General features: G+C 39.7%; 1 protein-coding gene across 13 annotated transcripts in view; it reads left to right on the forward strand.

Moving 5' to 3' along the window:
• The window catches only part of NAV3 (neuron navigator 3), a 549,543-nt gene that overhangs the window by 498,803 nt on the left and 23,564 nt on the right, over positions 1-27,176 (forward strand). For all 13 annotated transcript variants that reach the window (XM_040410312.1, XM_040410320.1, XM_040410268.1 and 10 more), the window contains 9 exons: positions 1,725-1,878; positions 3,990-4,164; positions 4,427-4,533; positions 4,929-5,024; positions 8,402-8,567; positions 16,294-16,529; positions 19,206-19,357; positions 24,974-25,045; positions 25,642-25,838. In XM_040410312.1, the coding sequence (XP_040266246.1) occupies positions 1,725-1,878; positions 3,990-4,164; positions 4,427-4,533; positions 4,929-5,024; positions 8,402-8,567; positions 16,294-16,529; positions 19,206-19,357; positions 24,974-25,045; positions 25,642-25,838 (1,355 nt within the window). The remainder of the gene's footprint in view (positions 1-1,724; positions 1,879-3,989; positions 4,165-4,426; positions 4,534-4,928; positions 5,025-8,401; positions 8,568-16,293; positions 16,530-19,205; positions 19,358-24,973; positions 25,046-25,641; positions 25,839-27,176) is intronic.

The following is a 27,176-nucleotide window of genomic DNA, read 5'->3' on the forward strand; positions in this document are numbered from 1 at the left end:
ATTCAATTCAGATGAATCTTTCAAAATGGTGGCCACCATTTACAGGTCAGAAGACAGAGAAGAAGGCATCTGCCACCAAAAAAGATAATTTGTTGACCATGTTTTAATTTAATAATAATGTATGTTATTAAACAGGCTGTTTGTTACCACCACTGCTAGAGATGAGCGAAGTTATCAAAAATTCAATTTGGCTGCTTCGACGAATTTCACCAAGCCAGCCCCCGTCATTGAACCACTCAGATGCCACGTTCATCGTTGATTTCAGCATCTAAAATTAAAATTGAGGCCTTTCAGGGGTTAATTAGGGTTAAAAAAAACGTACTCACCTTATCCATTTGCTCACGGAGAGGCCGCCACGGCCATCTTGATTAAAGAACCCGCGCTGACGTGGTGATGTCACACGTCACCATGCTCGAGATTTCACACAGTTTTTTCAATCAAGATGGCCACGACGGCCTCTCCACGAGCAAATGGATGAGGTGAGTATGTATTTTTTTTTACCGCTATTTTATGAAAAATTGATTTGTTACCTTGAAGAGCGATACAATTTGGCTTTGTGACAAGTCCAATTTTTCCTGACATTCTGATTGAAGTCAATTTGCTTGACTTCAATTCGCTCAACTACCACTACCATGCATTTAGCCATGGCTATAGTGGTCTGTGCATTAAAAAGCTTGAAAGAGGTTTATTACAGTCCCAAGAGACCTAAGAGTGTCATATACAACCTTTAAGGGAAGTCTGAACACTTTCGATTCAAGACATATTTTTTGTACAAGAATTGAATCTGCTGACCCATTTATTACAATCTGCTAGGGGCAGGACAAAAATTGCTTAATTGTCCTGCAGCACCACTACATGGGAAGCCATCCATTGGGCCTGCTGAAATAAACAAACTGTCCATATATACATGAAAGTTCAGAGTCATCCAGAGCTAGAGATACGCTTTGTAGCCGTTATCCACTCCAGGAAGTTATATGAAGGCTTCCCCCTCTATTAACTCAGAATGCCCTAGTAGGGTATTGCTAGTAGAAAATTGGAATTGGATTTTGTTGTTGTTCTAAAAACAGGAAGACATTAAAAACAAAAAAAAAATGTTGTGTACTTCCTTATTTATTGATAAAAGTTGTGGTTTTTTTTCTAAGGCTACTTTCACACTGGTGGTTTGGTTTCAGTTTGTGAGATCCGTTCAGGGATCTCACAAGTGGTCCAAAGCGGATCAGTTTTGCCATTAATGCATTCTGAATGGATAAGGATCCGCTCAGAATGCATCAGTTTGGCTCAGTTTGGCTACGTTCCACCTCCATTCCGCTTTGGAGGCGGAGACCAAATCGCTGCTTGCAGCGTTTTGGTGTCCGTCTGATGAAACTGAGCCAAACGGATCCGTCCTGACACACAATGTAAGTCAATGGGGAAGGATCCGTTTTCACTGACACAATCTGGCACAATAGAAAACGGATCCGTCCACCATTGACTTTCAATGGTGTTCAAGACGTATCCGTTTTGGCTATGTTAAAGATAATACAAACGGATCCGTTCTGAATGGATGCATGCGGTTGTATTATCTGAATGGATGATGGATGCGTTTGTGCAGATCCATGACGGATCCGCACCAAACGCGAGTGTGAAAGTAGCCTAATACAACTCTTGTTTTACACTGAAATCACACAATAAATTAATAATTCTTGCACAAATAACTACTAGTACATGGTTATTCCTATTCTAAGGATCTGTGAATGTACTGAAGCAGAAGCTGAGATCATTCTACAGCTCAAAGGTGAACTTCGGGAAAAAGAGCTCAAATTAACAGACATACGCCTTGAAGCCCTCAGTTCTGCTCATCACCTTGACCAAATCAGAGAAGCAATGAACCGTATGCAGGTTAGTAATTAAACATTGAACTTCTACAATAGCAACGATTAAATTATCCCGTAAAGCATTACACAAGGCACAAAGGCCCTCATTTATCATGCCTTCACTCCAGAATTACTGTACGTTTGCGCAATTTTTTTTTTACTTTTTGCATTTCTACACTACTCCAGTTTTAAAACATGAATAGAAAAATGGCCATGGTTAAGCTATGTTAATAAGTTTCACTCCAGAATTATCACTTAACAAGTCAGAAAAAATCTTACTCCACTAGGAGGCTGGAGTAGGAAAACTGGATTGGTTTTTCTAGTGAAAAGTGTTAGGTTTAATGATTTATCAAAAGTGGGACATTTGATAAATATGCAATAAACCAACGTAGACTCTATAATAAATATATGGAGTATATTAAATAGTGATGATAACGTTAAAAGGGATATTTTAAATGGACAGTGCTCTGGATAATAGAAAATTAGGTTGGAGAAAAATGGCTGGAGCGGGGGTGTCTACCACGTAGTTGATCAAAGAAGGTAGTGCAAATAGTGATAATATGGTTGAAAGTTTTATAAAATGTTCCCCCATCTTATCACTGTTTTGTGGGACAACCCCGTTGTATTATCTCTAAAATGACCAAGACAGATCCGGCACTAAAACCATTGTAAGTCAATGAGTGCCAGATCCGCTTTCTTTTGTGTCCAAGAAAATGGATATGGCACCATTGACTTATATTGTGTTTCATTCTGAATCCGTCTTGATCAGTATCCCATGATGCACACAAAAAGACTGCTTGCAGCATTTTTGTGAGCAGCATGGGAACACAATGAAATCGAACAGAATGCATTGTGGTGCACTCCGTTTCGTTCAGTTTATTTTTGTCCCCATTGACAATGAATAGGGACAAAACTGAAGCGTTTTCCTCTGGTTTTGAGATCCTCAATACCGGAAAGGAAAACGCAGATGTGAACGTAGCCTTAAAGGGAACCTGTCATCAACTTTATGCTGACCGTACTGAGGGCAGTATAAAATAGTGACAGAAATGCTGATTTCAGCGGTGTGTCACAAATGAGCTAAAAGTAAGTGGTCGACGAGAACAAGCATAATCATTGCAGCCTAGGCCTTGAAAAGAGTCAAATCTACTTGAGAAGAGTCCTGGTTCTTCATGAATTCCTGCTCTCCTGCCCACCTGCTGATGATTGACAGTCTTCTACCTAGTTTTCTATCTAGGAGAGAACTGATAATCATCAGCAGATGGGTGAGAGAGCAGGAGATTAGGAATAACCAGGACTCTTCTCCGGTAGATCTGACTCTTTTCCAGGCCTGTGCTGCAATAATTATGATGCTGGTTTCTCAGTAACCACTTACTATTAGTTCATGAGTGACACACCGCTGACATCAGCATTTCTGTCACTACTTTTTACTGCCCTCAGTACGATCAGCATAAAGTTGATAACAGGTTCTCTTAAAAGGAGTTGTCTGACCCCAAAAGAAAATGTAATAAGGGGCATGAGTGTTTAAAATAAAGCAAAAAAGACACCCACCACCCCATTCCAGTGCTGAAGCTCCTGTCCCTACTCCTTCCAGTCCCCTGTGAACCAGAGGTGGAATATTTCATCTGCAGTCACCTACACTTCTTCAGTTATGCACTGGCCTAAGCAGTCATGTTTCCCCAATTGCCGGAATGGAGCGACAGTGATTAAATGTCTTTGTATAAATGTAAACACTTTTCTGGTTCCTAATTAAATTTGCCAACCTCTTTAAACATACAATACTTCCCAAATACCATGAACAAAGTTGCTATTCAGAATACAGATGAAATAGATTTAAGCCTAAAAATAAGAATTAATTAAGCAACACAGTTTCTGTTGAAAAAAAAGGAATTATTTAATTTGTTTGATGTGACATCTGTCACGGCAGATTTTCATTAGCACCTTTGAGTTAAAAATTCCTCTTTTGTTTCATGATTGAGGTGTTAACATTTGTGGCAGTAAAATTTGATGCTTTCTGTTTTATGAGTTTTTATTTTTTTACATATTTTTAGTTTAGTTTTTAAATAGTGTAAAGCTTTTCTTTTTGCTAAAGTTGTATCTGTAAATGCTAATGCTTTAACTTGATGTCATACTTTGTAGAATGAAATTGAAATACTTAAAGCTGAGAACGACAGGTTAAAAGCTGAGACAAACACCCCAGGAAAAGAAGCAAAACCGTCCTCTGAATCATCCAGTTGTGCATCCTCTTCCTCTTCACGGCAGTCTCTCGGTCTTTCGTTAAATAATCTGAATATAGCAGAAACCATAGCAACAGGTATGAACAATGTGCTTATATGGATGGATATCGCTGCTAGTTCACGTGATTAGTAGCGGAGAGGTGCCATCTGTCATATCTCCGAGGCTGACTGCAAGCAACCGATCGCTTGGGGGGTGACTGGGGTCATGTACCAGTCCTCACCAATCTGATATTGATGACCTATCTTAACAAAAGGTCTTAAATATCTATAACCTAATGTAACATACTGATAAGCATTATCTTAATATAAAGTGACATTCTTTTTTTTTTATTTCAACAGATATTTTATTAGATGATGCTAAAGATTCTAGAAATGGAACATGCCACAAAGAAGGGAGAAGTGTCAAAATTATAGTTTCTATTAACAGAGGATTTGGAAAGACCAAGGTAATTATTTAATTGCTAGAGCAAGAATCTTTGCCCTTCGTTGTTACATCATATTTATGAAGCCCCTGTTTGAGACTGTTGTAAAAAATGGGTGGAATTTGGAGAAGCCCTATGTACTACTCATTTACAGAGGACCTGTCACCTCTCCTGACATGTCCGTTTTAGTATCTACTGGCATTCCCCATGTAATAATAATTTTTGAGCATCTGTGCTTATAAGTCTATGTTGTACCATGCTCCAGAATTGCTATTACAAGTAGAATGAAAGCACTTGGTAAAACAGACATGTCAGGAGAGGTGACATGCTCTCTTTAATCAACTGGTATGTGAAATACATGTATTCTCGTTTACTTCTGAATTTTTATGTTTATGGATGATGTGTATCTTTTTTTTTAGGATGCAAAAAGTCATCAATATTTAATTGGATCTATTGGTGTCAGTGGGAAAACTAAATGGGATGTCCTAGATGCAGTTATTAGACGTCTATTTAAGGTAACTCCAACACATTGGGACATAGTTACTATTATAAATGCTATTTATTTAGTGTTTAAGACATGTTTGCCACCTCACTAGACACTGGAAAGGGTCTTGGCCTAGTGAATTTGTGAAATGTTCCAGATTTATTAATAGCAAGCACCATGTTTTCATGCAAAATAATGGTCTAAAGTAATCCAGCCTTGAGCTGGCATTGGGAAAAGTGTCCTGACATAACATCTAAGGCTACTTTCACACCTGCACTACTATGATCTGGCTGCCAGAATCGGGCAGACACAAACTGCAGCATGCAGCGGTTTGTGTCCGACCGATTCTTGGCAATTTTGCGTCCGATTCTCCTCTGGACCCCATTATACTTAATGGGCCCAGCGGGCATTGTTGGATCTGGCAGTGCCAGATCTGGAAAATTCCGGCAGGCAGTTCTCTGCTGGAACCGCCTGCTCGAATTCACGCTGCAGGTGTGAAAGTAGCGTAAATCTGACCATCACATCTACATTTATGCTTCTAAATTGCAGACAGTTTTAGTAGTTCTGCTCCATTATCTTTAATTGTGTCTTGCTCTCGTAACACAATTATACAAGTGGCATAGCGCATTTGAAAAGAAAAATGCACATTTTCATAAAAAGCAAGACATTTGCAATATCAATGAGTCTATTTTTTTTCACAATTTCTCATCAGAAACAATTATCCAGTAAAGCACATTAGAGCAACTACCTTGCATTAATGGCAGATTTAAGGAGCTTTTTTTTTATTTTATTAAAATTAAACTTCATGTGTTGCTACATTGCACTCTAAAAAGGGATTCATTTCAGATTATGACAGGGTTGGAGGCAGGAGGAAAAGGAGCTGCGACTCCAGCATTCATTATTGCTTGCCATATGTGTTTGTATTTTTTAAAGAGAATGTGTCATCAGATAATCACCTATTGTTTAAATCAAATTTTTAAGCTAAACATATTTAAAAAAAAAATAAAAATTGGTGATGTGATTTTTACTTTTCCATGTCACTATCTATACATATATAAAAAAAAAATATACAATTTTGCAGTTTCTGCACTGGCCATTAAGCCTAATAATAGTCACCACTTCTTTGACTGTACAGATCACTTTACTGCAGTTATCTGCTTATCATTACATGCAGGATTACAATGACAGATATCACTTATGTGTATATATAGCATAGAATCCTTCACAATAGGTGATATCACAGATTATCTATTCCCTCCTGACCTCTGCACAGGTCACAGAGCATGCCTAAAAAACTCTCCCATAAAAGTCAATGAGCCCCCCATCCGACCCCTCCTGTCCCCCAGTTCATTGTGCCTATGGTCCATGTGGCTGCTGTAAAGCATGTCTCTAAATGCTGTTAAGAACAGCTCAGGCAAGAAGGTCTCCACCATAATCATATTCAGGTAATAGAATTAAAAAAATCTGAAAATTAAAACAGATTAGAAAAAAGGAAAAAGTGACACATTCTCTTCTCTCTAACTCCAACTTCAGTTTCTGTTAAGAATCAATCCCCCTATGCTACTCTGTTAGACCATCACACATCTATAGCTGTAGGATCATTTATTTAGGTCTGTCGTGCGTTCCCTTTGATGATTTGGACAGAATAAGGTAAAGTGCCAAAGCCATAGGTGTCCTTTACTTATCACAACCCAAAAAACAAATATGGCCAATTGATTTTTTTGGGTAAGCAAAGCTTATCCTCTTGCATCAGCAGTGTTTGAAAGCAGTGTCTGGAGATGGTAAACTTTTTATTCTTATACTACATAATAAGGCCTCTTGCACACGACTGTATGGCTTTTTCAGTATTTTGCGGTCCGCAAAAAACGGATCCACAAAAAATACGGATGACATCCGTGTGCATTCTGTATTTTGCAGAACGGAACAGCTGGCCCCTGATAGAACAGTGCTATCCTTGTCCGTTAAGCAGACAATAATAGGACATGTTCTATCTTTGAACAGAACGGAAAAACGGAAATACGGAAACGGAAGGCATACAGAGTACCTTCCGTTTTTTTTGGCGGATCCATTGAAGTGAATGGTTCTGTACACGGTCCGTATACGGAACGCAAAAACTTTTGTGTGCAAGAGGCCTAACAGTGGTATTTGGATTTGAATAAATAAATGTTATTTTTTGTGAATAGTTATACTGTTTTCTAATATAATCTTTATCGGTCCATCTAAGTTTTCAAGATCTCCAAGATTGTCATTCAATAGAAACCCTGCAAAAATCGGTGCTTGTCTGTGGGCACACAGATGGAGAAGTTATTATAAGATGTGGCTCAGATAGCTATGATGTAACTGTTGCGAGCTAAACACCTGTGTGTCCATCAAATGAAGAAAACATTGAAGGTTTTATTTGAATGACAAATGACAGAAATCAAAGATCTTGCATACTGCAAGGAATTGATGCATGAAGTATTTTAGAAAATTATACAATGGTTTCTTATGCAAATAAGACATTTTAGACATTTCTGACATATCAACCAGATACATAAAATTCCAATAAATGTGAGTCCCACCTCTACCACCTGCGTCTATCTCAAGAACAAGCCACTGTTTGCCAGCTATGGAAAGGTGCGCAGCTCTCTCCATTCAGTTTTATAGGACTTCCAAAAACAGTCAACAACCGCGTTCCATCTATAGCCAACTTCATGAAAAAGTTTTTCCTGATCTATAAGTCTTTTAATGTTTCCTCTATACTGAGTTGTTTCTTTTTCAGATCATCTGATATTTGTTTCTTGAGGATTTTACTGAAGTCCTAAAGAGATGATATACTCATTTAAAGGGGTATTCCCATCACATACAATGGGGGCATATTGCTTGGATAAGTCACCATTGTCTGATAGGTGCGGGTCCCACCCCTGGGACCCGCACATACAAGGAGAACGGAGCGGAGAAAGTGGTGGCTGGAAACCCGGGGTCCGTCCACCACCAAGCGCTGCTCTCCGCTTTTCCCATGCAAGTGAAGGAGAGCACACCACTCATGCGCGGCCCCCGCTCCCATTCATTACTGTGGGGCAGACGGAAATAGCCGAGCCAGCGCTTGGCTATTTTTGGCGGCCCCATTAAAATGTATGTGATGGGAAAACCCCTTTAAACAATGCAAACTTTTTTAACAGAGTGTACCATTCATTCTGTGCGTCAATAAAGCCATGTTGTAGCTTTAAAATATACAAGTGCTACTAATTTTCATGATATGTCATGTTGCGCTTGTGTTTCAGTAGCAAGATTTAACTTATGATAGCCAACAGAATTGGAAATAAATGTGCCTAGGATAGACTTTTCTATTTAACTATGTTCAATCTTTGTATTATATTTCAGTTTCAATTTAATACATTTTTAATCCAAATCTATTTGGCATTTTAGGAATATGTATACCGTGTGGATCCAGCTTCTAGTTTAGGTTTAACCTCAGATGCCATCACCAGTTATAGTATTGGTGATATAGTTAGATCAAATAACACAGAAGTGCCTGAAATGTTACCTTGTGGATACCTGGTTGGAGATAATATCATCACTGTGAACTTAAAAGGTAAATATGCTTTGTCTTACTAATTTATATTTAGACTATGCAAAATGCTTTATTTCGACTACTTATCACTTACCTCTTCAAACATACATTTAAAGTTGAGCAGAAGTATAAGCATCCATTGTTTTGGCGATAGAAATGATTGTACAACTATTTTGATTCAAAGGTTTTGTAGATCTAGAAGGCACTCACTAAGACACGCCCTTTCCATATCACCTTTTTACCTTTTTATGGTACATAGGCATCATAAACGTAGGTCCAGAACAAAGCTCATTGAGTTGACTTGGCCTACTCATGCATTGCATCGTTGGCCATTCATTTTGATTAATTTTAGCTACCATACACACCTTCCCTGACAATAACAACTGATTTCTGGATGTGAGAAAACAGACCCCACCATTCACCAAATTGTGAGCTAGCTGAGGGGTTAGGTCATGTGATATTTTTATAGAGCAAGTTATTACGGAATACCTAATATGTATACTTTTTTTTATTTATGTACGTTTTACACAATAATATCATTTTTGAAACAAAAATAAAATCATGTTTTAGTGTCTCCATAGTCTGAGAGCCATAGTTTTTTTATTTTTTGGGCCATTGTCTCATGTAGGGGCTCATTTTTGGCGGAATAATGTGACGGTTTGATTGGTACTATTTTGGCGTACATACGACTTTTTTGATCACTTTTATTACCTTTTTTGGGAAGTAAGGTGGACAAAATTTCAATTTCATCATAGTTTTTATTTTTTATGGAGTTGACCGTGCGGGGAAAGTAGCATGACCGTTTTATAGTTATGGACACGGTGATATCAAACATGTGTAGGGAATTAAATTTTTTTCATTTTTAATTAGTGATAAATGTGTTTTTTTATTTTAACTTTTTTTTCACTTTTTTTGGAGCCAGACCCACTTGGTTCTTGAAGATCCAGTGGGTCTGATGTCTGTATAATACAGTACAGTACACTATATAGTGTACTGTACTGTATTTTCACTTTACAAAGTCTGAATAGACTTCTGCCTTTAGCAGAAGTCCAATCAGCATCATGGACAGCCTCTGATCAGCACCATGGACAGCCGGACGCCTGTAAAGGCATCCGGTTGCCATGGTAACCGTCACTCGCTGCCACAGCAGAGCAGTGGGTGATTGGGAGGGAGGGCACAGATGTCAGATGCCGGCACAGATGTCAGACGTTTCAAGCAGAGTGTCAGCAATGTGTTGACACTCTGCAAACCGCTCGGCCATCCTGAGAGAGGGGGTGGGCGGATGATTGCCCCCCCCAGCACCGCCCTGATGATCGCGGCCCTCCCACCCGCACTGCCGCACCGCACCCCCCCCGCTGCGCCCGCAGGCACATAACACAGAGGGCTGCAGGGGGGGGGGGTTAAACATAAAATAAAGGCATTTTGAAGTTTCTGATCCCCGCGGTCACAGACCACGGAGATCAAAAACCTCCCAAAACTGCTGCAAACCGCAGGTCTGAATTGACCTGTGGTTTGCAGCGATCGCTGATATGGGGGGGGGGGTCACAGGACCCCCCTGGGCCTTGACCCTGGGTGCCTGCTGATTGGCAGCAGGCACCGGGTTCCGATCACCGGGAGAAGGGTTAGTCATGTAGTTCCATGCGCCATCTGGTGTTCACAAACCTAAATTGCACCCTGAATTTTCTCACTCTATTTACGTGCTTCGGGTTTGTTAATGAAATTGGATATCGCTATGCGCTCACGCGAGTCTGAAGGGAGCGTTAGCGATGGTATATCTGTATCTTTTCAAAGAGGATGTCTTCAAGAGAAAGCCCCTAAAAGACAAATTTTCTTAAGATACATAAAAACAAATCAAAATACATGCATATACTGTACTTGCACAAGCATTTTTCAAGTAGAGACATGACCATTAGTGTTGATCGAGCATGCTCGGCCGAACACCAGTTGGCGGTATTCGGCCGCATACCGCACGTGCTCGAGTGCAATGCTTGAGTCTCCTCCCCGTATTTTTTTTGGCTGCTACTCAGCCAATAAACGTGCAGGTGAGTACTACCCTCACTGTAATGCGGTAGCCATGTTGGTTACTGGCATTACAGTGATTGGCTGGCCGGAGTGCGTTATCGGGTTCTATATAGCACCCGATGATGCGCGTTCAGCTCAGTCTTAGTCAGGGAGAGCTTTGCTGAGGAAGGGACAGACAGTGTAAGGAGTAATATAGGAATATTTTTATTAGAAAAACTTTTCAGAGACCAAAAAGTCCTTCTAAGGACTATTGTTGTGTGTGGCAGCAGCAATATATATTTTTAGCGCAAACTGCGCTAGATAGCTAAAACTTTACAGACCCAAAAGTCCTTTTAAGGACTGTTGTGTGTGGCAGCAATATCTATTTTTAGCGCATCCTGCGCTAAATAGAGTGCAATAGTTAGGCCGCTGCAGACAGTGATATTATCTGCGCTGCATCTCCTGTGTAAAGTGTGCGCATCAAGAAAATATCTGTGACATCCAGTGTACTTTTTCCATAGACGGTGTCCGCTGCGGACAGTGACATTAACTGCGCCACATCTCCAGTGTAAAGTGTGCGCATCCAAAAAATATCTGTGGCATCCAATGTACTTTTTCCGTAGACGGTGTCCGCTGCGGACAGTGACATTAGCTGCGCCACATCTCCAGTGTAAAGTGTGCGCATCCCAAAAATATCTGTGACATCCAGTGTACTTTTTCCTGTAGACAGTGTCCGCTGCGGACAGTGACATTAGCTGCGCCACATCTCCAGTGTAAAGTGTGTGCATCCAAAAAATATCTGTGACATCCAGTGTACTTTTTCCGTAGACGGTGTCCTCTTCTGACAGTGACATTACCAGTGCCACATCTCCAGTGTAACGTGTGCGCATCCAAAAAATATCTGTGACATCCAGTGTACTTTTTCCGTAGACGCTGCGGACAGTGACATTACCAGTGGTACCTCTCCTGTATAACGCTTCCTCATCCGAAATACCTGTGACATTATCTGTCATTTTTTATTAGCCGCTGGTGACAGCATTGACATTATCTGCGGGATATCTCCTGTGTGATGTTTCCACATCCCAAATACCTTTTGTAAATTTGTTTGCGCATACACTTCCAAATGCTACGCTACTGTACGTGAGACATAGTTTCAAGCATATATAACATTTAATATAAAGAAGGCGAGCAGTAAGGGACGGGGAAGTGGCTGTGATGCTGATGGTGCACGCAGAGGTCGTGGCCCTGGGTGCGTTGAAACTGTGCCTGCTGCCAGAGCACAAGAAAAACAATCATCCACGATACCTAGCTTCATGTCCCAGTTTGCATGGCGGCCCAGGACACCACTCTTGAAGTCAGACCAGTGCGACCAGGTGGTCGGTTGGATTGCAGCAGATGATGCTTCCAGTTGGTTAAGCACCACCCTGTCTTCCACCAAGTCCAGTCTCAGTAGCCAAGAGTCTGGTCAACAGAATTCTCACCCTGATCCTCCTTCCTCCCACCATGGAGTCACACCACTGCCTCCTCTTCCCCTGTGTTACGTGCTGGCCAATCCCCTGTCGAAGGCGTAGGCACGGATGCCTCCTGCCCTGCACCTGGACCTTTTCAGGCACCATCACCGACCACATCCACTTCCATGTCCCAGCGCAGCGTCCAAATGTCCTTACCTCAGGCCTTTGAACGCAAGCGCAAATACCCAGCCACCCGCGCAGAGGCCATAGCACTAAATGTGCAGATTTCCAAATTGGTGAACCTGGAATTGTTGCCATTTAGGCTTGTGGACACTGAGGACTGCTGCAGCCTGATGTCGGCGGCCGTGCCGCGTTACGCAGTCCCCAGCCGCCACTATTTTTCAAGGTGTGCCGTGCCCGCCTTACACCAACATGTGCCCTGTAACATCACACGTGCCCTGACCAACACGGTTGCTGGGAAGGTACACTTAACCACGGACATATGGACAAGTGCATTTGGCCAGGGACGCTACATTTCCCTGATGGCACACTGAGTGAATGTTGTGGAGGCTGGGAAAGAGTCGTACCCTGGGATGGCACAGGTGCTGCCAATGCCAAGGATTGAGGGCCCCTACGTCGATCAGGGTTTCCGCCAGCACCTACGTTAGTGGCTCCAACCCCCACTTTTCCTCCTCCACCTCCTCCTCTACTTCCACCTGCGAATTATCCACGTGCAGCACCAGTCAGCCATCAGTTGGAAGCTGGAAGCAGTGTAGCACTGCAGTGGGGAAGCGTCAACAGGCTGTGCTGAAGCTGATATGCACACAGCACACCAGGGGATAAGAGACCAGACTGAGCTGTGGCTCTCGCCACTCAACCTACAACCAGGCATGGTTGTGTCTGATAATGGTGGCGGCTTTGGAGGTCGGCAAGCTCACACACATCCCATGCCTAGCCCACATTTTAAACTAAGTGGTTCAGCGGTTTCTCAAAAACTTACCCAAATTTGCCTGAGCTACTGATGAAGGTGTGCCGTGTGTGTGCCCATTTCCGCACGTCATTGACAGCTTCAGCTGGTCTGTCAATGCTGCAGCAGCGCTGGAAATTGCAAGTTCACCGACTATTGTGCGACGTGAGCACGCACTGGAACTCGATGTTCCACATGTTGGCCAGGCTTTGTGAGCAGCAGAGGGCAGTAGTGGAATACAAGCTGCAACATGGTCGTCGCCTTTCCAGTCAGCTTCCGCTATTCACAAGTGGAGTGGGCATGAATGTCTGACCTCTGTGAGGTTTTAAGAAAGCTGACTACTGGTAGGTGCTATATAAGCAGACTCAGTTTTATACTGACTTTAAAACCAGCCTCCAGGGCAGACTAACTGGTCAGGTGTGCATGACTGCATGGAGATCGCCACGCCTCCAATATATACTACAAAGAAAATCATTTTTTCTTTGTAGTATATATTGGAGGCGTGGCGATCTCCATGCAGTCATGCACACCTGACCAGTTAGTCTGCCCTGGAGGCTGGTTTTAAAGTCAGTATAAAACTGAGTCTGCTTATATAGCACCTACCAGTAGCCATTTGGCTCCAGGAGAAGTATATAGTGGGCTCAGCATGCATGTTGGTACTTGCATCCCTGGATCCGATGAAAGCTGTAATGGCACCGGACGGGGTTAAAAGCAGAGTGTGCTTGGCGTGCATGCTGTACCTGCATTCTCTGAACTTTGTGTGGCTGTCATGGCCCACAACAGGTAGGAACTAGTGCTAGGGACCATCCATAGAGGCGACCTTGACGTGGTGAGTGGCTTATTACACTTTGGCCAAAATGTACACCAATGCCTCATTCAACATCCAGCATAGAGGCAGGGCAGAGTGCTGGTTGCAGAGTGCTATTGCATTTGTATTTTGCACCTCTGTGTTATGTTCCCCTATTTTTAGTGATTTTTCCAAATCGAAATGCAAAAAATTTGGATTCACATGGAATCAGAATTTTTGGGACATTCAAGACAAATTTAGAATTAATTCACTCATCTCTAGTGAATGCCTATTAAAAATGCTCCAAAGTACGGTATAGTACAGTACAGCTTGTGAAGCATCAACAGGATCATGGGCACGCCTAAAGCTCATTGACGCACGTGGGGAGCGAATGGTAGCCCATTTGGTCTAATCCCACAGAAAAGCTACTGTAGCACAAATTGATGAAAAAGTTATTGCTGGCCATAATAGTAAGGTATCTCAACACTAGTGTTGAGCGCGAATATTCGAATATCAAATTTTTGGGGCGAATATCGGCACTTCGCTAATTCGCGAATATTTCGAATATAGCACTATAAATTCGCTATTTAGAATATTTTTTTTTTTTTTTATTGTTATATTTTTTTCTTTCCCACTTCCCAAAAGTAGTTCTTACCTGTTCTGAGGATTCCTGGCTTCCTGGCTGCTCCAGTCAGTGCCAGTTGCCGCTTCTGCCGACTTCCGTGCTCATGGAATGGGAATGCCTCCATACTAGATTGTACTGTCGGATGTGAGAATTAAGTTGAAATCGCAATGCGATTAATATAACTTGAAGTAATCGCATTGCGATTTCAACTTAGAGCTGTGTTTCTAATGGGTCAGCTTGCTAGAATTAACGAAGTTAACGAATATGGAATATAGCAGTGCTAAGTTGAAATCGCAATGTGATTACTTCAAGTTATATTAATCGCATTACGATTTCAACTTAGCACTGCTATATTCCATATTCGTTAACTTCGTTAATTCTATCAAGCTGACCCATTAGAAACACAGCTCTAAGTTGAAATCGCAATGTGATTAATATAACTTGAAGTGATCGCATTGCGATTTCAACTTAGACCTGATATTCTCCATCCTCGTTTTAGCTCCATATTCGTCAACTTCGCTATTTCTAGCAATCAAATAGGAAAGTTAAGACAGCTGTGTTTAATTCGCTATGCGATTATATTACTTTGCTTTTTTTTTAAATAAATAGAATAATTATAATAATTATCAAGTATTATAATTATTCTATTTATTTAAAAAAAAGCAAAGTAATATTATCGCATAGCGAATTAAAAACTTAGCTGTCTCTAGTCAACTTTCCTATTTGATTGCTAGAATTAGCGAAGTTTACGAATATGGAGCTAAGCTAACTTTTGTGGAGCATTAAAACATAGGGAGATAAATTGCCTTACTCGATAATTACGTAGTTGGCATTATCGCTTAATGCGATAATAACTTAAATTGAGGAAAATGTAGAATACTTTGCTATCTTCGTTGATGTAGAATACTTTGCTATCTTCGTTGATGTAGAATACTTCGCTATCTTCGTTGATGTAGAATAAAGAATACTTCGCTATCTTGATTCTTTTATTAATATAAAGACAGAATATAGCGCTATATTCGTGTTAAATCTAGATCTCCAAGATTAAAGAATAGGAAAGTTGCCTTATTATTAAGTTATAAGGCAATTAGAAGTTATAATTTATAACTTCTAATTCTAAGCTTAAAAATAGCAATATGTGAATTATTAAATCGCATATTAATCGCGATAAATACAAAAATGACGAATAATCGATTTCGACGAATATAAGACGAATATTCAAGCGAATATTCGCGAAATCGAATATGGCACCTCCCGCTCAACACTACTCAACACGTAGTTCACCACAACTTGCTGTGAATGGGAACAGTAAGAGTGCCCACGCTGACCCCTGTCCACTGCTGAAAGTGCATGTGTGTATCACAATTGGACCATGGAGCATAGGGAAAGACATCATGCCAGAATGCACTATGGTAAGAAGACAAGCTGGCAGAGACAGTGTCATGTTGTGGACACTGTTCTGCTGACACCTTGGATCCTGGCATTTATGTTTTATGTTGCTACTTTGACATATACCACCTACTTAAACATTATGGCAGACCAAGTAGACCCTGTATGAGTGGTATTACCTACTGTAAAAGTTTTTTTTCTGTTGGACAAAGCTGTCTTATAGCATGAGGGGAATCAACATTAGGCTGGTGGTTTCAATATTACGCTTTATTTGCTGTGAAATGAATAAATAGTCATTGGTTCTGCAATATTTGACTTTACCAATGTAATATTTTAGTTAGAAGTGTTCACTCAATGTAATTATATTTCTGGTGCTCAGTGTAAAGTTATTTGCTTTCACGATTGTGTGCTTGTGTGCTTTACAATCCCATAATATGTTTATTAATGTACGTGCAGTATTTTACCTAGTAAACATAACTTCATTTTGGAGAGTTGGAACACAGTCAACCATAATTTTTCTTTCCAAGGTGTAGAAGAAAACAGCCTGGACAGTTTTGTGTTTGATACCCTTATTCCTAAACCAATTACTCAGCGTTACTTTAATTTATTGATGGAACACCGCAGAATTATATTATCCGGACCCAGTGGAACAGGAAAGACATATCTGGCTAACAAACTTGCAGAATATGTTGTAAATAAAAGTGGCAGAAAGAAAATTGAGGAAGCGGTTGCAACCTTTAATGTGGATCACAAATCAAGTAAAGTGAGTAAGCAAAAACACGTTTATGAATCTCTTCAAAAGGCTATGGAACGAGAAAAGCATACCATTTTTTAACAAACCATCAGAATCAGCAATATACTATTCAAAATGCAATATTTTATGCTGAATTCACTTTGTGCACAGAAATAAAGAAATAACATTTAATGTAAAAAAAGGGAAAATAAAGTTAGAGGTTTCAAGCATACCAAGGAGTAGACTGAAGGGAAAATCCATTTATTAATTTAACTCTTTGTATAACATAAAGTAGACAGTATAATTAACTGTAGTTTGCCCTACAGCTTGTGTTATAGTAGGGGTCAAACAGAAAGTAAGAATTACAGGAAAATTATCAATTTACTATTGGTATTCTTTCTCACACCCTAATTACCTATTGTCCAGTAATAACCCACGCTTTTACCTTATAAATTATAAATGGACGGTTCTGAAACCTCTAAGAAAGAGTAAAACTATAATACATGTTTCGAAGAGTAAAGCTGTGTTCACATTTCTGGTTGTCTGAGGTTCCTTTACTCCCCCAACCCTCAAGAAAGCAGAAAGACTTATAACTGTTAGTTCTTTCTGTTGCTTTCTCACTTTTATTTTATTTAGTTTCCTTTTTTTACTATTATTTCAGTAACTTTCCTATTATTGTTTAAAGCTTTACTTAGTTTGGTCCTTGTTTGGATAAAGAATCCATAGCCTTTCTAAGAGTCTTTAGCCAGTTTACTGCTAGAGATTAGAGTGTGCATGCTGGGTCATCTATTTGGCCTTTAAAACTAGATAGACTGTGACAGCAAGTATCTGGGGTATGTAGAATATACTAGGATGTAATGTATGCTCAATTTGCAGCCTATGTGGAAGGTAATAGCGAGATTGAGTATATGTAGACTAACCCCTTGCTGTCATGCCCACATCGCAGCTTGGAGTGCAGCATATGTGACAGGTGCTATGTTAGGTCTTATTCACACTCCTCTTGTGGCTTCCATTTTTACATAATCTATGACTGATCATTTGTGATCTTTTCTAATCTATTGTGACCCAATTGATGACTCTATTTTGATTTGTGTATTAATGGTAAGTTACAATAGGTCTGTTTCATCTTTAAAGTGTACCTACCATCACAGAACCTGCAGCATAGGTGATTTATATATGCGTATAATATATGAGGTAGGGTTTTGGTGTTTCTGTTTATAGTACAATGTAGCGATCCTTTGTTCCCCAGAAATAGAAGAATCGTTGCTGATTGATGGTACACTACTAGGGGTTAATCCTTTAAATCATTGATTCTTTATTTATACACTAATATAAAGTCCAGCTCATCTGTGGGTAATTCCGGGAAGCATGGATAAATAATATGGAGAGATCCAACTTCCATAAAAATCCATAGCTTATTTATGCAAAAAGATAAAAAGCCATACTCACAGACAACAGGGTCTACGCATTTTGGGTCATTGCATACAGACCCTTATTAATGACATTTATATATTTATACACTAATACTTTTATTTTCAAGAATTCACTGAAGAAATTGCAGTAATATCCCTAAATCATGGCATTTGATGCAGACACTATGGTGCAGATTTACTAAGCAAGATTTTTCAATACAAAAAGTGCTACAAAAAGGGGTACATACCCTGTGCAGCTTTATTATGCATTTTAGTCTTTTAGTTGTTTCTGTACCTTACTAGAAAGTTTTAAAAAGTGTCTATAATAGGGAGAGAGTCTAAGAGATTTTCTAAAATATGCCAGATTTATTAATTACGAGATAATTCATTCCACAAACTATTGGCCTAAAGTAACTCAGTAAGAGGTAGCATAAAGAAGATAAGATTGTCTGACATGTCTATCACAGAGTGTGCGCCGATGTTGTTGCATCACCTGCTTGTTTAGTCTAGTTTTTTGTTGTCATAATTTTAGATAGTATTAAAAAAAAATCTGCCACCATGCTTTTAGATGTATCCTGTTATAATGTAATATTAACCTTTACATACCATAGATAAATGTGACAGTATTTGCTCTGCTCATAATCTCAAAGTTTGAGTTTACTTCTGCCTACAGCATAAGCTTACTGTAGATCTATTGTTTTCTGACAGAATTTAAAGGGAATCTGTCATCTGCAAAATGCAGGGTAATCTGCAGGCAGGATGTTATAGATCAGGAGTAGCTGAGTAGATTGATATATAGATTGTGGGAAAATATTCAGTAAAACTTGTAATTTACTTATTTACATCTGTGCTCATTCTGGGCTTTGAATTAAAGAAGATGGTCCTATCAGTGATTGACAGTCTTCCCTCTATTACTGTGTATACAGAGATAGCTGTCAATCATTGATAGGTCCAGATTGAGCACAGATATATATAAGTAAATTACAAGTTATAGTAAAGCTGTTCCTATAAAGTTATATATCAGTCTGCTCAGCTCCTCCTGCTCTATAACATGCTGCCTTCAGCTTGGATACAATTTTCTATGTGACAGGTTCCCTTTAAAGCATGTTCAGGTCACTACTGCTTTTTATAGTAATTATTCACTCTATAACAGAATGTTAGGGAGTCTCATAATGCAGTTCATTTGTATACAAATTTTTCATTTCTTTCTATAACATGACCACCTATTTCCATGGTTTACTTGATTTGTCTCTTACGGCATATTTATAAACTTTTCTTCTTCTTTATTTTTAAGGAATTGCGTCAGTATCTAGCCAATCTTGCAGATCAGTGCAGTGCCGACAATGATACTGATCCGCCACTAGTGATAATCCTGGATAATCTTCATCATATAGGATCGCTAAGTGATATCTTCAATGGATTCCTTAATTGTAAATACAGCAAATGGTAATAACCCTGGTAACAAAACTATTCCCTAATTGTTTTGTCTATTTTCTGACGTTTTAATAGATCATTTTAAAATTCGATTTAGTAACTTCGCTGAATTTCACCAAGAAATTCAATTAGTTCCAAATGAATTAGTCACAAAATACTATAAATCAAGAATACCCAGGCCACTCTCCCTTAGGATATGACCACAGAGAACGGCTGTGCTGCGGGCAAGTTGCGGCCGTGCTGCGTTGAAGAACCATGAGGCCAATTAAAACACAGTTGCCTTTCATTTAATAATGAAGACTGCACTGTATAGTACTTCTTCATTGTTAATGGCCAGGCTGGACCTTGAATGCACCTTTAAACAGGGACTGTTGCTAGTATGGAGTTTGGCTGGTTATTTGACAGTAAGCACTGAATATTAATCAGCTCTGGTATACCCACTTCTCCAACCCCAGTCCTCTCTAGCCCGACAGGTGGGAGCCCTTCTTCTGCCATCTGCTTTTCCTCCCTTTCCACATCATCTAATATCTATGAGAATATGTCATCTGGAACATCCAGCTACTCCTCTATCTGCATCTTGCTGACTCTTCTAGGAAGTAAAGCCAGCAAAAGATGAGGATAGTCATCATTAAGACCTGGCCCCCCTAAGGGGTGCAGACTGGATTGTATTGGTTGGCACACTGGCAATGGAGTAGTAAAGGTTTCCATATTATTGGCATTAAATTACATATCTTAGTTTACAGCTGATGTAGGAATAAGTAAATGTAGGAATACATAAATAACACTAATGCAGAATAAGTCTCCCTGCACTGTCCCTGCACTCTCCCTCTCCAATATTCTATTAATTGTTTTCAGTAACACTGTCCCTAGTGCTCAGCTTACAGGACAATGGCGGAGAACGTGCGGGATAAGGGTTTTATAGGGCTGTATCATCACAGGGGATGGCTATCTGCTGATCGGCTGGCTACTTGGCATTATGGGTGATCTTGCGTTCCAGGGCTTGTCTCCTCTATGCTTAGTTTTGCTTTGTAACACGTGCAACCGCCATTTTAGAAAAACCTGATTCGTTATCACGAAGTGCAAGAAAATTCGGACTGAATTCCACTTTGAATGCTTCTTTTCATTCAACACTAAGGCCTCTTGCACACAAATGTTTTTTTTTCCTGTTCCGTTTTTGCGGATTCCATTTGCGGTCTGTATGCGGAACCATTCAATTCAATGGTTCCGCAAAAAAACAGAATGTACTCCGTATGCATTAAATTTCCGTATTTCCATATTTCTGTTCCGCTGAAAGATAGATATTGTCCTATTATTGCCCGCAAATAACGATCCGTGGCTCCATTTAAGTCAATGGTTCCACAAAATGCATCTAGAAAAAGAGAAATGTAGCAGCTCTCACCTGCCCTTCCTTTAGTTGTGAGCACGGATGGCCCGTGTCAGGTGCGGGCAGCAAATGCAGAAAGAAGTTGAGAAAAATCCAGCTCCACTTTAAAGGAATTGCGTTTATTCAGCTTGCGGTTAAAAACTCATCCAAGAAATACAAAATTTAGCAGTCTTGTCTTGTCAAATAAAATGCATCTGTATGTCTTCCGTATCCGTCCCGTTTTTGCGGAAACATCTATTGAAAATATAATGCCCAGCCCAATTTTTTTATGTACTGCTGTTTAAACATTATTGTATGCTTCCGTTTCCGATCTGCAAAAAACGGATCACAAACAGAAACCAAATGGCAAAACGTAACGGCAAAACGGAACAGCAATGGAAACACTACTGAAACAAAAAAAAAAAGAAAAATGTATCCATTTAAAACGGCCCGCAAAACCATACGGTCGTGTGCAAGAGGCCTAATTATGATGTTTTCCATGCTTGCTTACATCAGTGCAGCATGAAACTGAGCAGGTATATTAGAGAACTGTTGCTGTTAGCTAAAATTTTAAGTGGTGAAATATGAGATCTTTAAAATGAGAGGGTGAGAAGGACAGGTGCCCACCTTTTCTCACATCAGTAATATACAGATACAGGTATGTCTTTTCTTACCCTTTGCCTTTTTGTGTAGCTTGATTTAAATAGTGCAAGATGACCAGCTCTTTCTCACAGTGCCTAAAACAGTAATTCACATTTTTTAATTTTCAAAGCCTGTCATCTTGCACCATTTATATTGGGATATCTTGAAACAGGTAAAGAATGAAGTATAAAAATGTGAACTATACAGAATATCTCACTAAAAGAAGCTTATAGAAAAGATGGAGAGTTTTTTTTATCAGTAGGGTTAAAACCTTCTCAATCAGCATGGCAGGTGCAGACAGAATAGACTCATTTGACGCTACAATCGGTCGACCAGATTCCAAATTAGATTCCAAATTATTGAGCTAGTGTTGCCACCACGAAGAGGTGGCAACAGAGTGCTCATGCTTAGAAAACTAGAAAGTTTCTGGATACATACCTTGCAAACTCTGGAACCTAGAGGTCTCAATCGAGAGTATGACTTAAATGCATTTCTGTGAAATACAATATGTTTTTCAAAATAATAATCAAAACAAGATTGTCTTTTTTTATATACATATTTTTTCCTCTTTAGTCAAGGAAAAAATAAAAATAAAAAATAAAGACAAAGCTAGCTCCAATCTATATGTGAAAAATCCTAAATAACATGAGATTTCTATGGATGCTGCTTGCGGCTGTCTTATACTGTCGGCCTTCTTTTTTTTTTCTTTCTTTCTCTTCTCTTTTCATAGATTTATATATCTATTTTTTTGACTGATATAAAAATGTAATATTCAGTTGCTGTTATATATAAGTAATGTAATATTCAGTTACACTGTAATTCCATTGCAACTGTATTACAACAATGTATTGAATTACTGCGTTTGATCTATGTAGCAACAATGTTGATAATTGTTGCGCATGATGATATGTTTACTATATGTTTACTATGGTTGTCATGGTAATGTGACGTCAACACGTTATTCACGTTAAGGGCGGCGCACTATTTAAATTTGTGTTCTGACAAGATGTATTATGCTTGACAAAGGCTCTAACCTGAGCCGAAACACGTGTCGCTTGTTTTCTGCTCTGTTCCTCTGATGCTACATGCTTGAATAAAGCATTATCTTTTACAAACGACTCGAGTGCCGGTCTTTTCTCTGCATTACCAAGCAGGCTGTCTTTCCCTGACGCGTGCACCGGGACCTCTGGATATGAGGAGTGCCGACTGTGTCTATTTTACTACTTCTCTGAGTTGCAGGATAATAATTTGTAATTTTTAGTTATTTTATTTCATTTTAAGTTATTTCCCTATCCACATTTGTTTGCAGAGCAGTTGCCATGCTCTTAAGCACATTTTACTGCCCTTTACATCCCTCTAGCCTTTTCAAGGACTATTTTAGAGCCATTTTAATGCAAAATAGAGCCTATTTTAGTTCCCTAAATTGAAAAAATTCTTATTTTCAATTGTCGGGTGACATTTTACCATTTTTGGCGTACACAAACCCCTGCTGTGCCTGGGTGACAGGGGCCTAAATCTCTCAAAATCCTCTGTTGTATTGCTGGGTGACATGAACCCCCTTTTGCCGTGAATGAACCCCTGCTGTGCCTGGGTGACAGGAGCCTAAATCTCTCAAAATCCTCTGTTCTATTGCTGGGTGACATGAACCCCCTTTTGCCGTGAATGAACCCCTGCTGTGCCTGGGTGACAGGAGCCTAAATCTCTCAAAATCCTCTGTTCTATTGCTGGGTGACATGAACCCCCTTTTGCCGTGAATGAACCCCTGCTGTGCCTGGGTGACAGGGGCCTGAATCTCTCAAAATCCTCTGTTCTATTGCTGAGTGACATGAACCCCCTTTTGCCGTGAATGAACCCCTGCTGTTCCTGGGTGACAGGGGCCTAAATCTCTCAAAATCCTCTGTTCTATTGCTGGGTGACATGAACCCCCTTTTGCCGTGAATGAACCCCTGCTGTGCCTGGGTGACAGGGGCCTGAATCTCTCAAAATCCTCTGTCTTATTGCTGGATGACATGAACCCCCTTTTGCCGTGAATGAACCCCTGCTGTGCCTGGGTGACAGGGGCCTAAATCTCTCAAAATCCTCTGTTTTATTGCTGGGTGACATGAACCCCCTTTTTCTGTGAATGAACCCCTGCTCTGCATTGCTGACAGGGATCTAAATTTAGTGAAAACATCTGTTACTGATCGGAAGATGCGCGACTACAAGCGCACGCTGCTGATGGCATTCCCACCTGACAGCGGGGGCACAGTGGAAGCACAAGGCGAAGGCAGAGGAGGAGGAAGAGGTCCCCAACGCAGCTGGGGCACCACCAGCACCTGAGAAGGCAGGGTTAGCATGGCCAAAATGTGGAAAATCTTTGTCAGCCTTGGAGGTGCTGACCTGCCCTGCAGCCAGTGTATAGTGTGAACGTGTGTTTAACACGGCAGAGAGCATTATCACAGGCCGCAGCCAATGTGGACAAGCTTACATTTATTAAAATGAATCAGGCATGGATCCCACAGAACTTGTCCATACCTTGTGCAGAATAGACATTTATACCAGCCTCAACCATCCATTCTTGTACTCAAGTGCACTTATTCTTAGTTTTATTTTGTTATATGTCCCAATATTTTGGGGGATACCCCAATTTAAAAATAAAAAATAACACAAATCAGTGTTGGCTACCTATTCCTCCTTCACCGCCGCTTCCACCTACACCGCCACGTCAACCTACACCGCCACATCCACCCATCCACCGCCTCCTCAACCTCCTACTCCTAGATCCAGATTGTTATTTTAAATTTTTCTGTATTTTATGTTATTTTAAGTCATTTCCCTATCCACATTTGTTTGCAGAACAGTTGTCATGCTCTTAAGCACATTTTGATGCATTTTGCAGCCCTCTAGCTCTTTCCAGGAATATTTTAGAGCCATTTTAGTGCCCAAAAGTTCGGGTCCCCATAGACTTCAATGGGGTTCGGGGTCAAGTTCGGGTCAAGTTCGGGTCCCGAACCCAAACTTTTTTTTCAAGTTCGGCCAAACCTGCCGAACCCGAACATCCAGGTGTCCCCTCAACTCTACGGACAAGTATAGGACATGTTTCATTTTTTTGCGGAACCGTGAAATAGAAAAGGGCCCCATAGAAGTGAATGGGTCAGCATCTAATACGCAAAAAAACGGATCCGCATTTTTGCGGATAGTATACGGCCATCTGAATGAGACCTAAGTGTCAGGCTAAAAAGTGTTACTCTAGTACAGACATAAACCTATATGGCCGCAATGTAATATTACATTTCCCTAGCATGCTTGGTCGCAGCCTCCGCTGACAAATTCAGCTGATGATGCAACTCCTTTAATGGAAGAAATATTAGACATACTGTATGGACTCTTCTCAGGTCATTCATGCAGGTGAAACTTGTAAAGTCAGGTCATATAAAAATAAAAGAATATTGGGGGAAAAAAAGCTAACGCGAGTTCCAGGGGTTATACAACCCATAAAAAAATTGTTTATAGCTAAACCTTTTTTTTTTCAATGAAAAAATGATACGTAACAGAAGTGAACTGTAGAGTGTAGAATCTAATTATCTAGTTTATATATTGTGTTTTTTTTTTTTTTTAATAAGGCACCTTCCTTTTTCTTCCAGTCCATACATTATTGGAACAATGAATCAAAGTATTTTGTCATCACCAAATTTAGAATTACACCACAATTTCAGGTAATTTTGTTGTATTGAATATATGTATATTTGCCTAATAATAATGAATAAATATTTTAGCATATAAATTAAAGCAAACCTGTCAGGGGATTTTTGAGAGCAGTATATGCTAAAGTAACTGAAGCCGAGCTCTATCATACATAGGTTTACAGTATATGATTTGGAGTAGCATTTGTGAGTAAAAAAAGAAAGTAAATCCTGGCTTTACTCCTAGTAGAGACAGTGATAGTCCTGATTACCTGACATACACAGGATGATGGAGGACATTCTCTGTACACACACATAGATAGATTGAATGCTGTCAATCATCCTGTGTGGGCTAGCTAAATTCATATAAACTATATATCACAGTGTTCAACTTTTATCCCTCCATTATATCCTGCTCTCGGACAGGGCAGCAGAATTAACATGACAGGTTTACTTTAAATTATCAATTTGTTATGGAGGACTATTAAATGTTTTAGAAATACAAAGTGCTTTAGATACCAATAGACAAATATGCATGATTTCAGATGAATTGTAAAATTATTCAATGACTTCAGGTTGCTGTATAATCAGGTACAATATTCATATTTGTAAATCTTATTAATTTGTAGATGGGTGCTATATGCTAACCACATGGATCCAGTTAAAGGTTTTCTGGGAAGATACTTGAGAAGGAAACTTATTGAAATGGAAATAGAAAAAAGTTTGAGAAATAATGATCTTATAAAGATAATTGAATGGATTCCTAAGGCATGGCACCACCTCAACAGCTTTCTGGAGACGCACAGTTCCTCTGATGTCACAATTGGTAATGAACTTTCCAGAAGATCCCACATTTGTATAAAGCGCTGTATATTATTTTTAATCAGATATGTCTATTATCAAAGTTGTGTGATGCACCAAAAAAAACTAAATGAGATGTACAAAAATATCATCCAATAATTGAATGTGTGTCGCAACCATTGTTTCCTAGGATAGACTTTTTCCCAGTCATATTCCCATTGTACAGTCAATGAAAAAACATAACTTGGAGTGAATAAAACAAGTTATGTCTCTGATGCATTATGCACGCCTTTTTTGTCTCACCACCTCCTATCTCCTATGAGCCTTGATCCTAATCACAGACCAGGCTAAAGCTGATCCAGGTCTTCTTCCTTTGCACGTCTCACTCACAGATGAGGGATATACTTTATTCCTTAATGGAATTCCTGTAGAATGCTGTTTCTTCTTATTTTTATGTAAAGGATATTCCTGGATAGGAAGTCATTTAATGAGGGGGAAAAAACGGACACCATAGGTAGATCCACAAGGTGTACAAACATTGCTGCTTTTATTTTCTACTTAAAAGATAAAAGATTAAAATAGGCCTTCAATAAAATATAACAGGATCCTGGTATACAAAAAAAATGTGTGTATAACTCATTAGAGAAGCAACCTGTTTTATTCACTCCAAGTCCTGTTTTTTATTGTTCTTTTTCTTTATCACAGAAAGGTTGTGGACTTGTATTTTAGAGTGTCAATATATGCTCTGTGTCCTTTTTAATATATGTTTGTATATTCCCATTGTACTCTAATAGGACAACAAAAGCATGGTTGGCAATTTACAGCACTATAAGAAATATTGCCATTAGGAAACATTATACTTCTATTCTTTGAGCTCTGCATTGTGCTGTTGTTCTGCTATTTCTCCTAGAAATTTATAACTAAATTGACAACTAGGTGTTACTAGTTGGGGTAATCGGGGCTAAAGCTTCCAAAATGTGTAGGGGCACACCGCTAGGAAATTGTAATACCCAGTTGTGAGTTTATTCATAAATAGTCAAGGAGTACAACAGGGGAACATCATAATGCAGAGTTATAAAACATGAGTTATCAAAAATTGTTATTTCATGGGAATGCAAATATTTATTAAAGACCCCCATACACTCTAGTGTTTTGTCAGCCAAACTCCTTATTTTTGGGTGTATGGGAATCTACTGATGTACAGCAAATGATGTCCAGGAGAGAACAATTAGGCTATTTTTTATATTTTTTTTCTGCTATCCTTCTGTTCTGCTGGGAGCTAAGCTACCTCCGGGTATGTCTGGCTGCACTTCCACATTTCTCCCCACTGAAAACACCTACACACTCAGCTAAACTGAGCGTG

This window comes from Bufo bufo, chromosome 1 (assembly GCF_905171765.1).
Source record: "Bufo bufo chromosome 1, aBufBuf1.1, whole genome shotgun sequence".
In the NCBI taxonomy this organism is placed as follows: domain Eukaryota; kingdom Metazoa; phylum Chordata; class Amphibia; order Anura; family Bufonidae; genus Bufo; species Bufo bufo.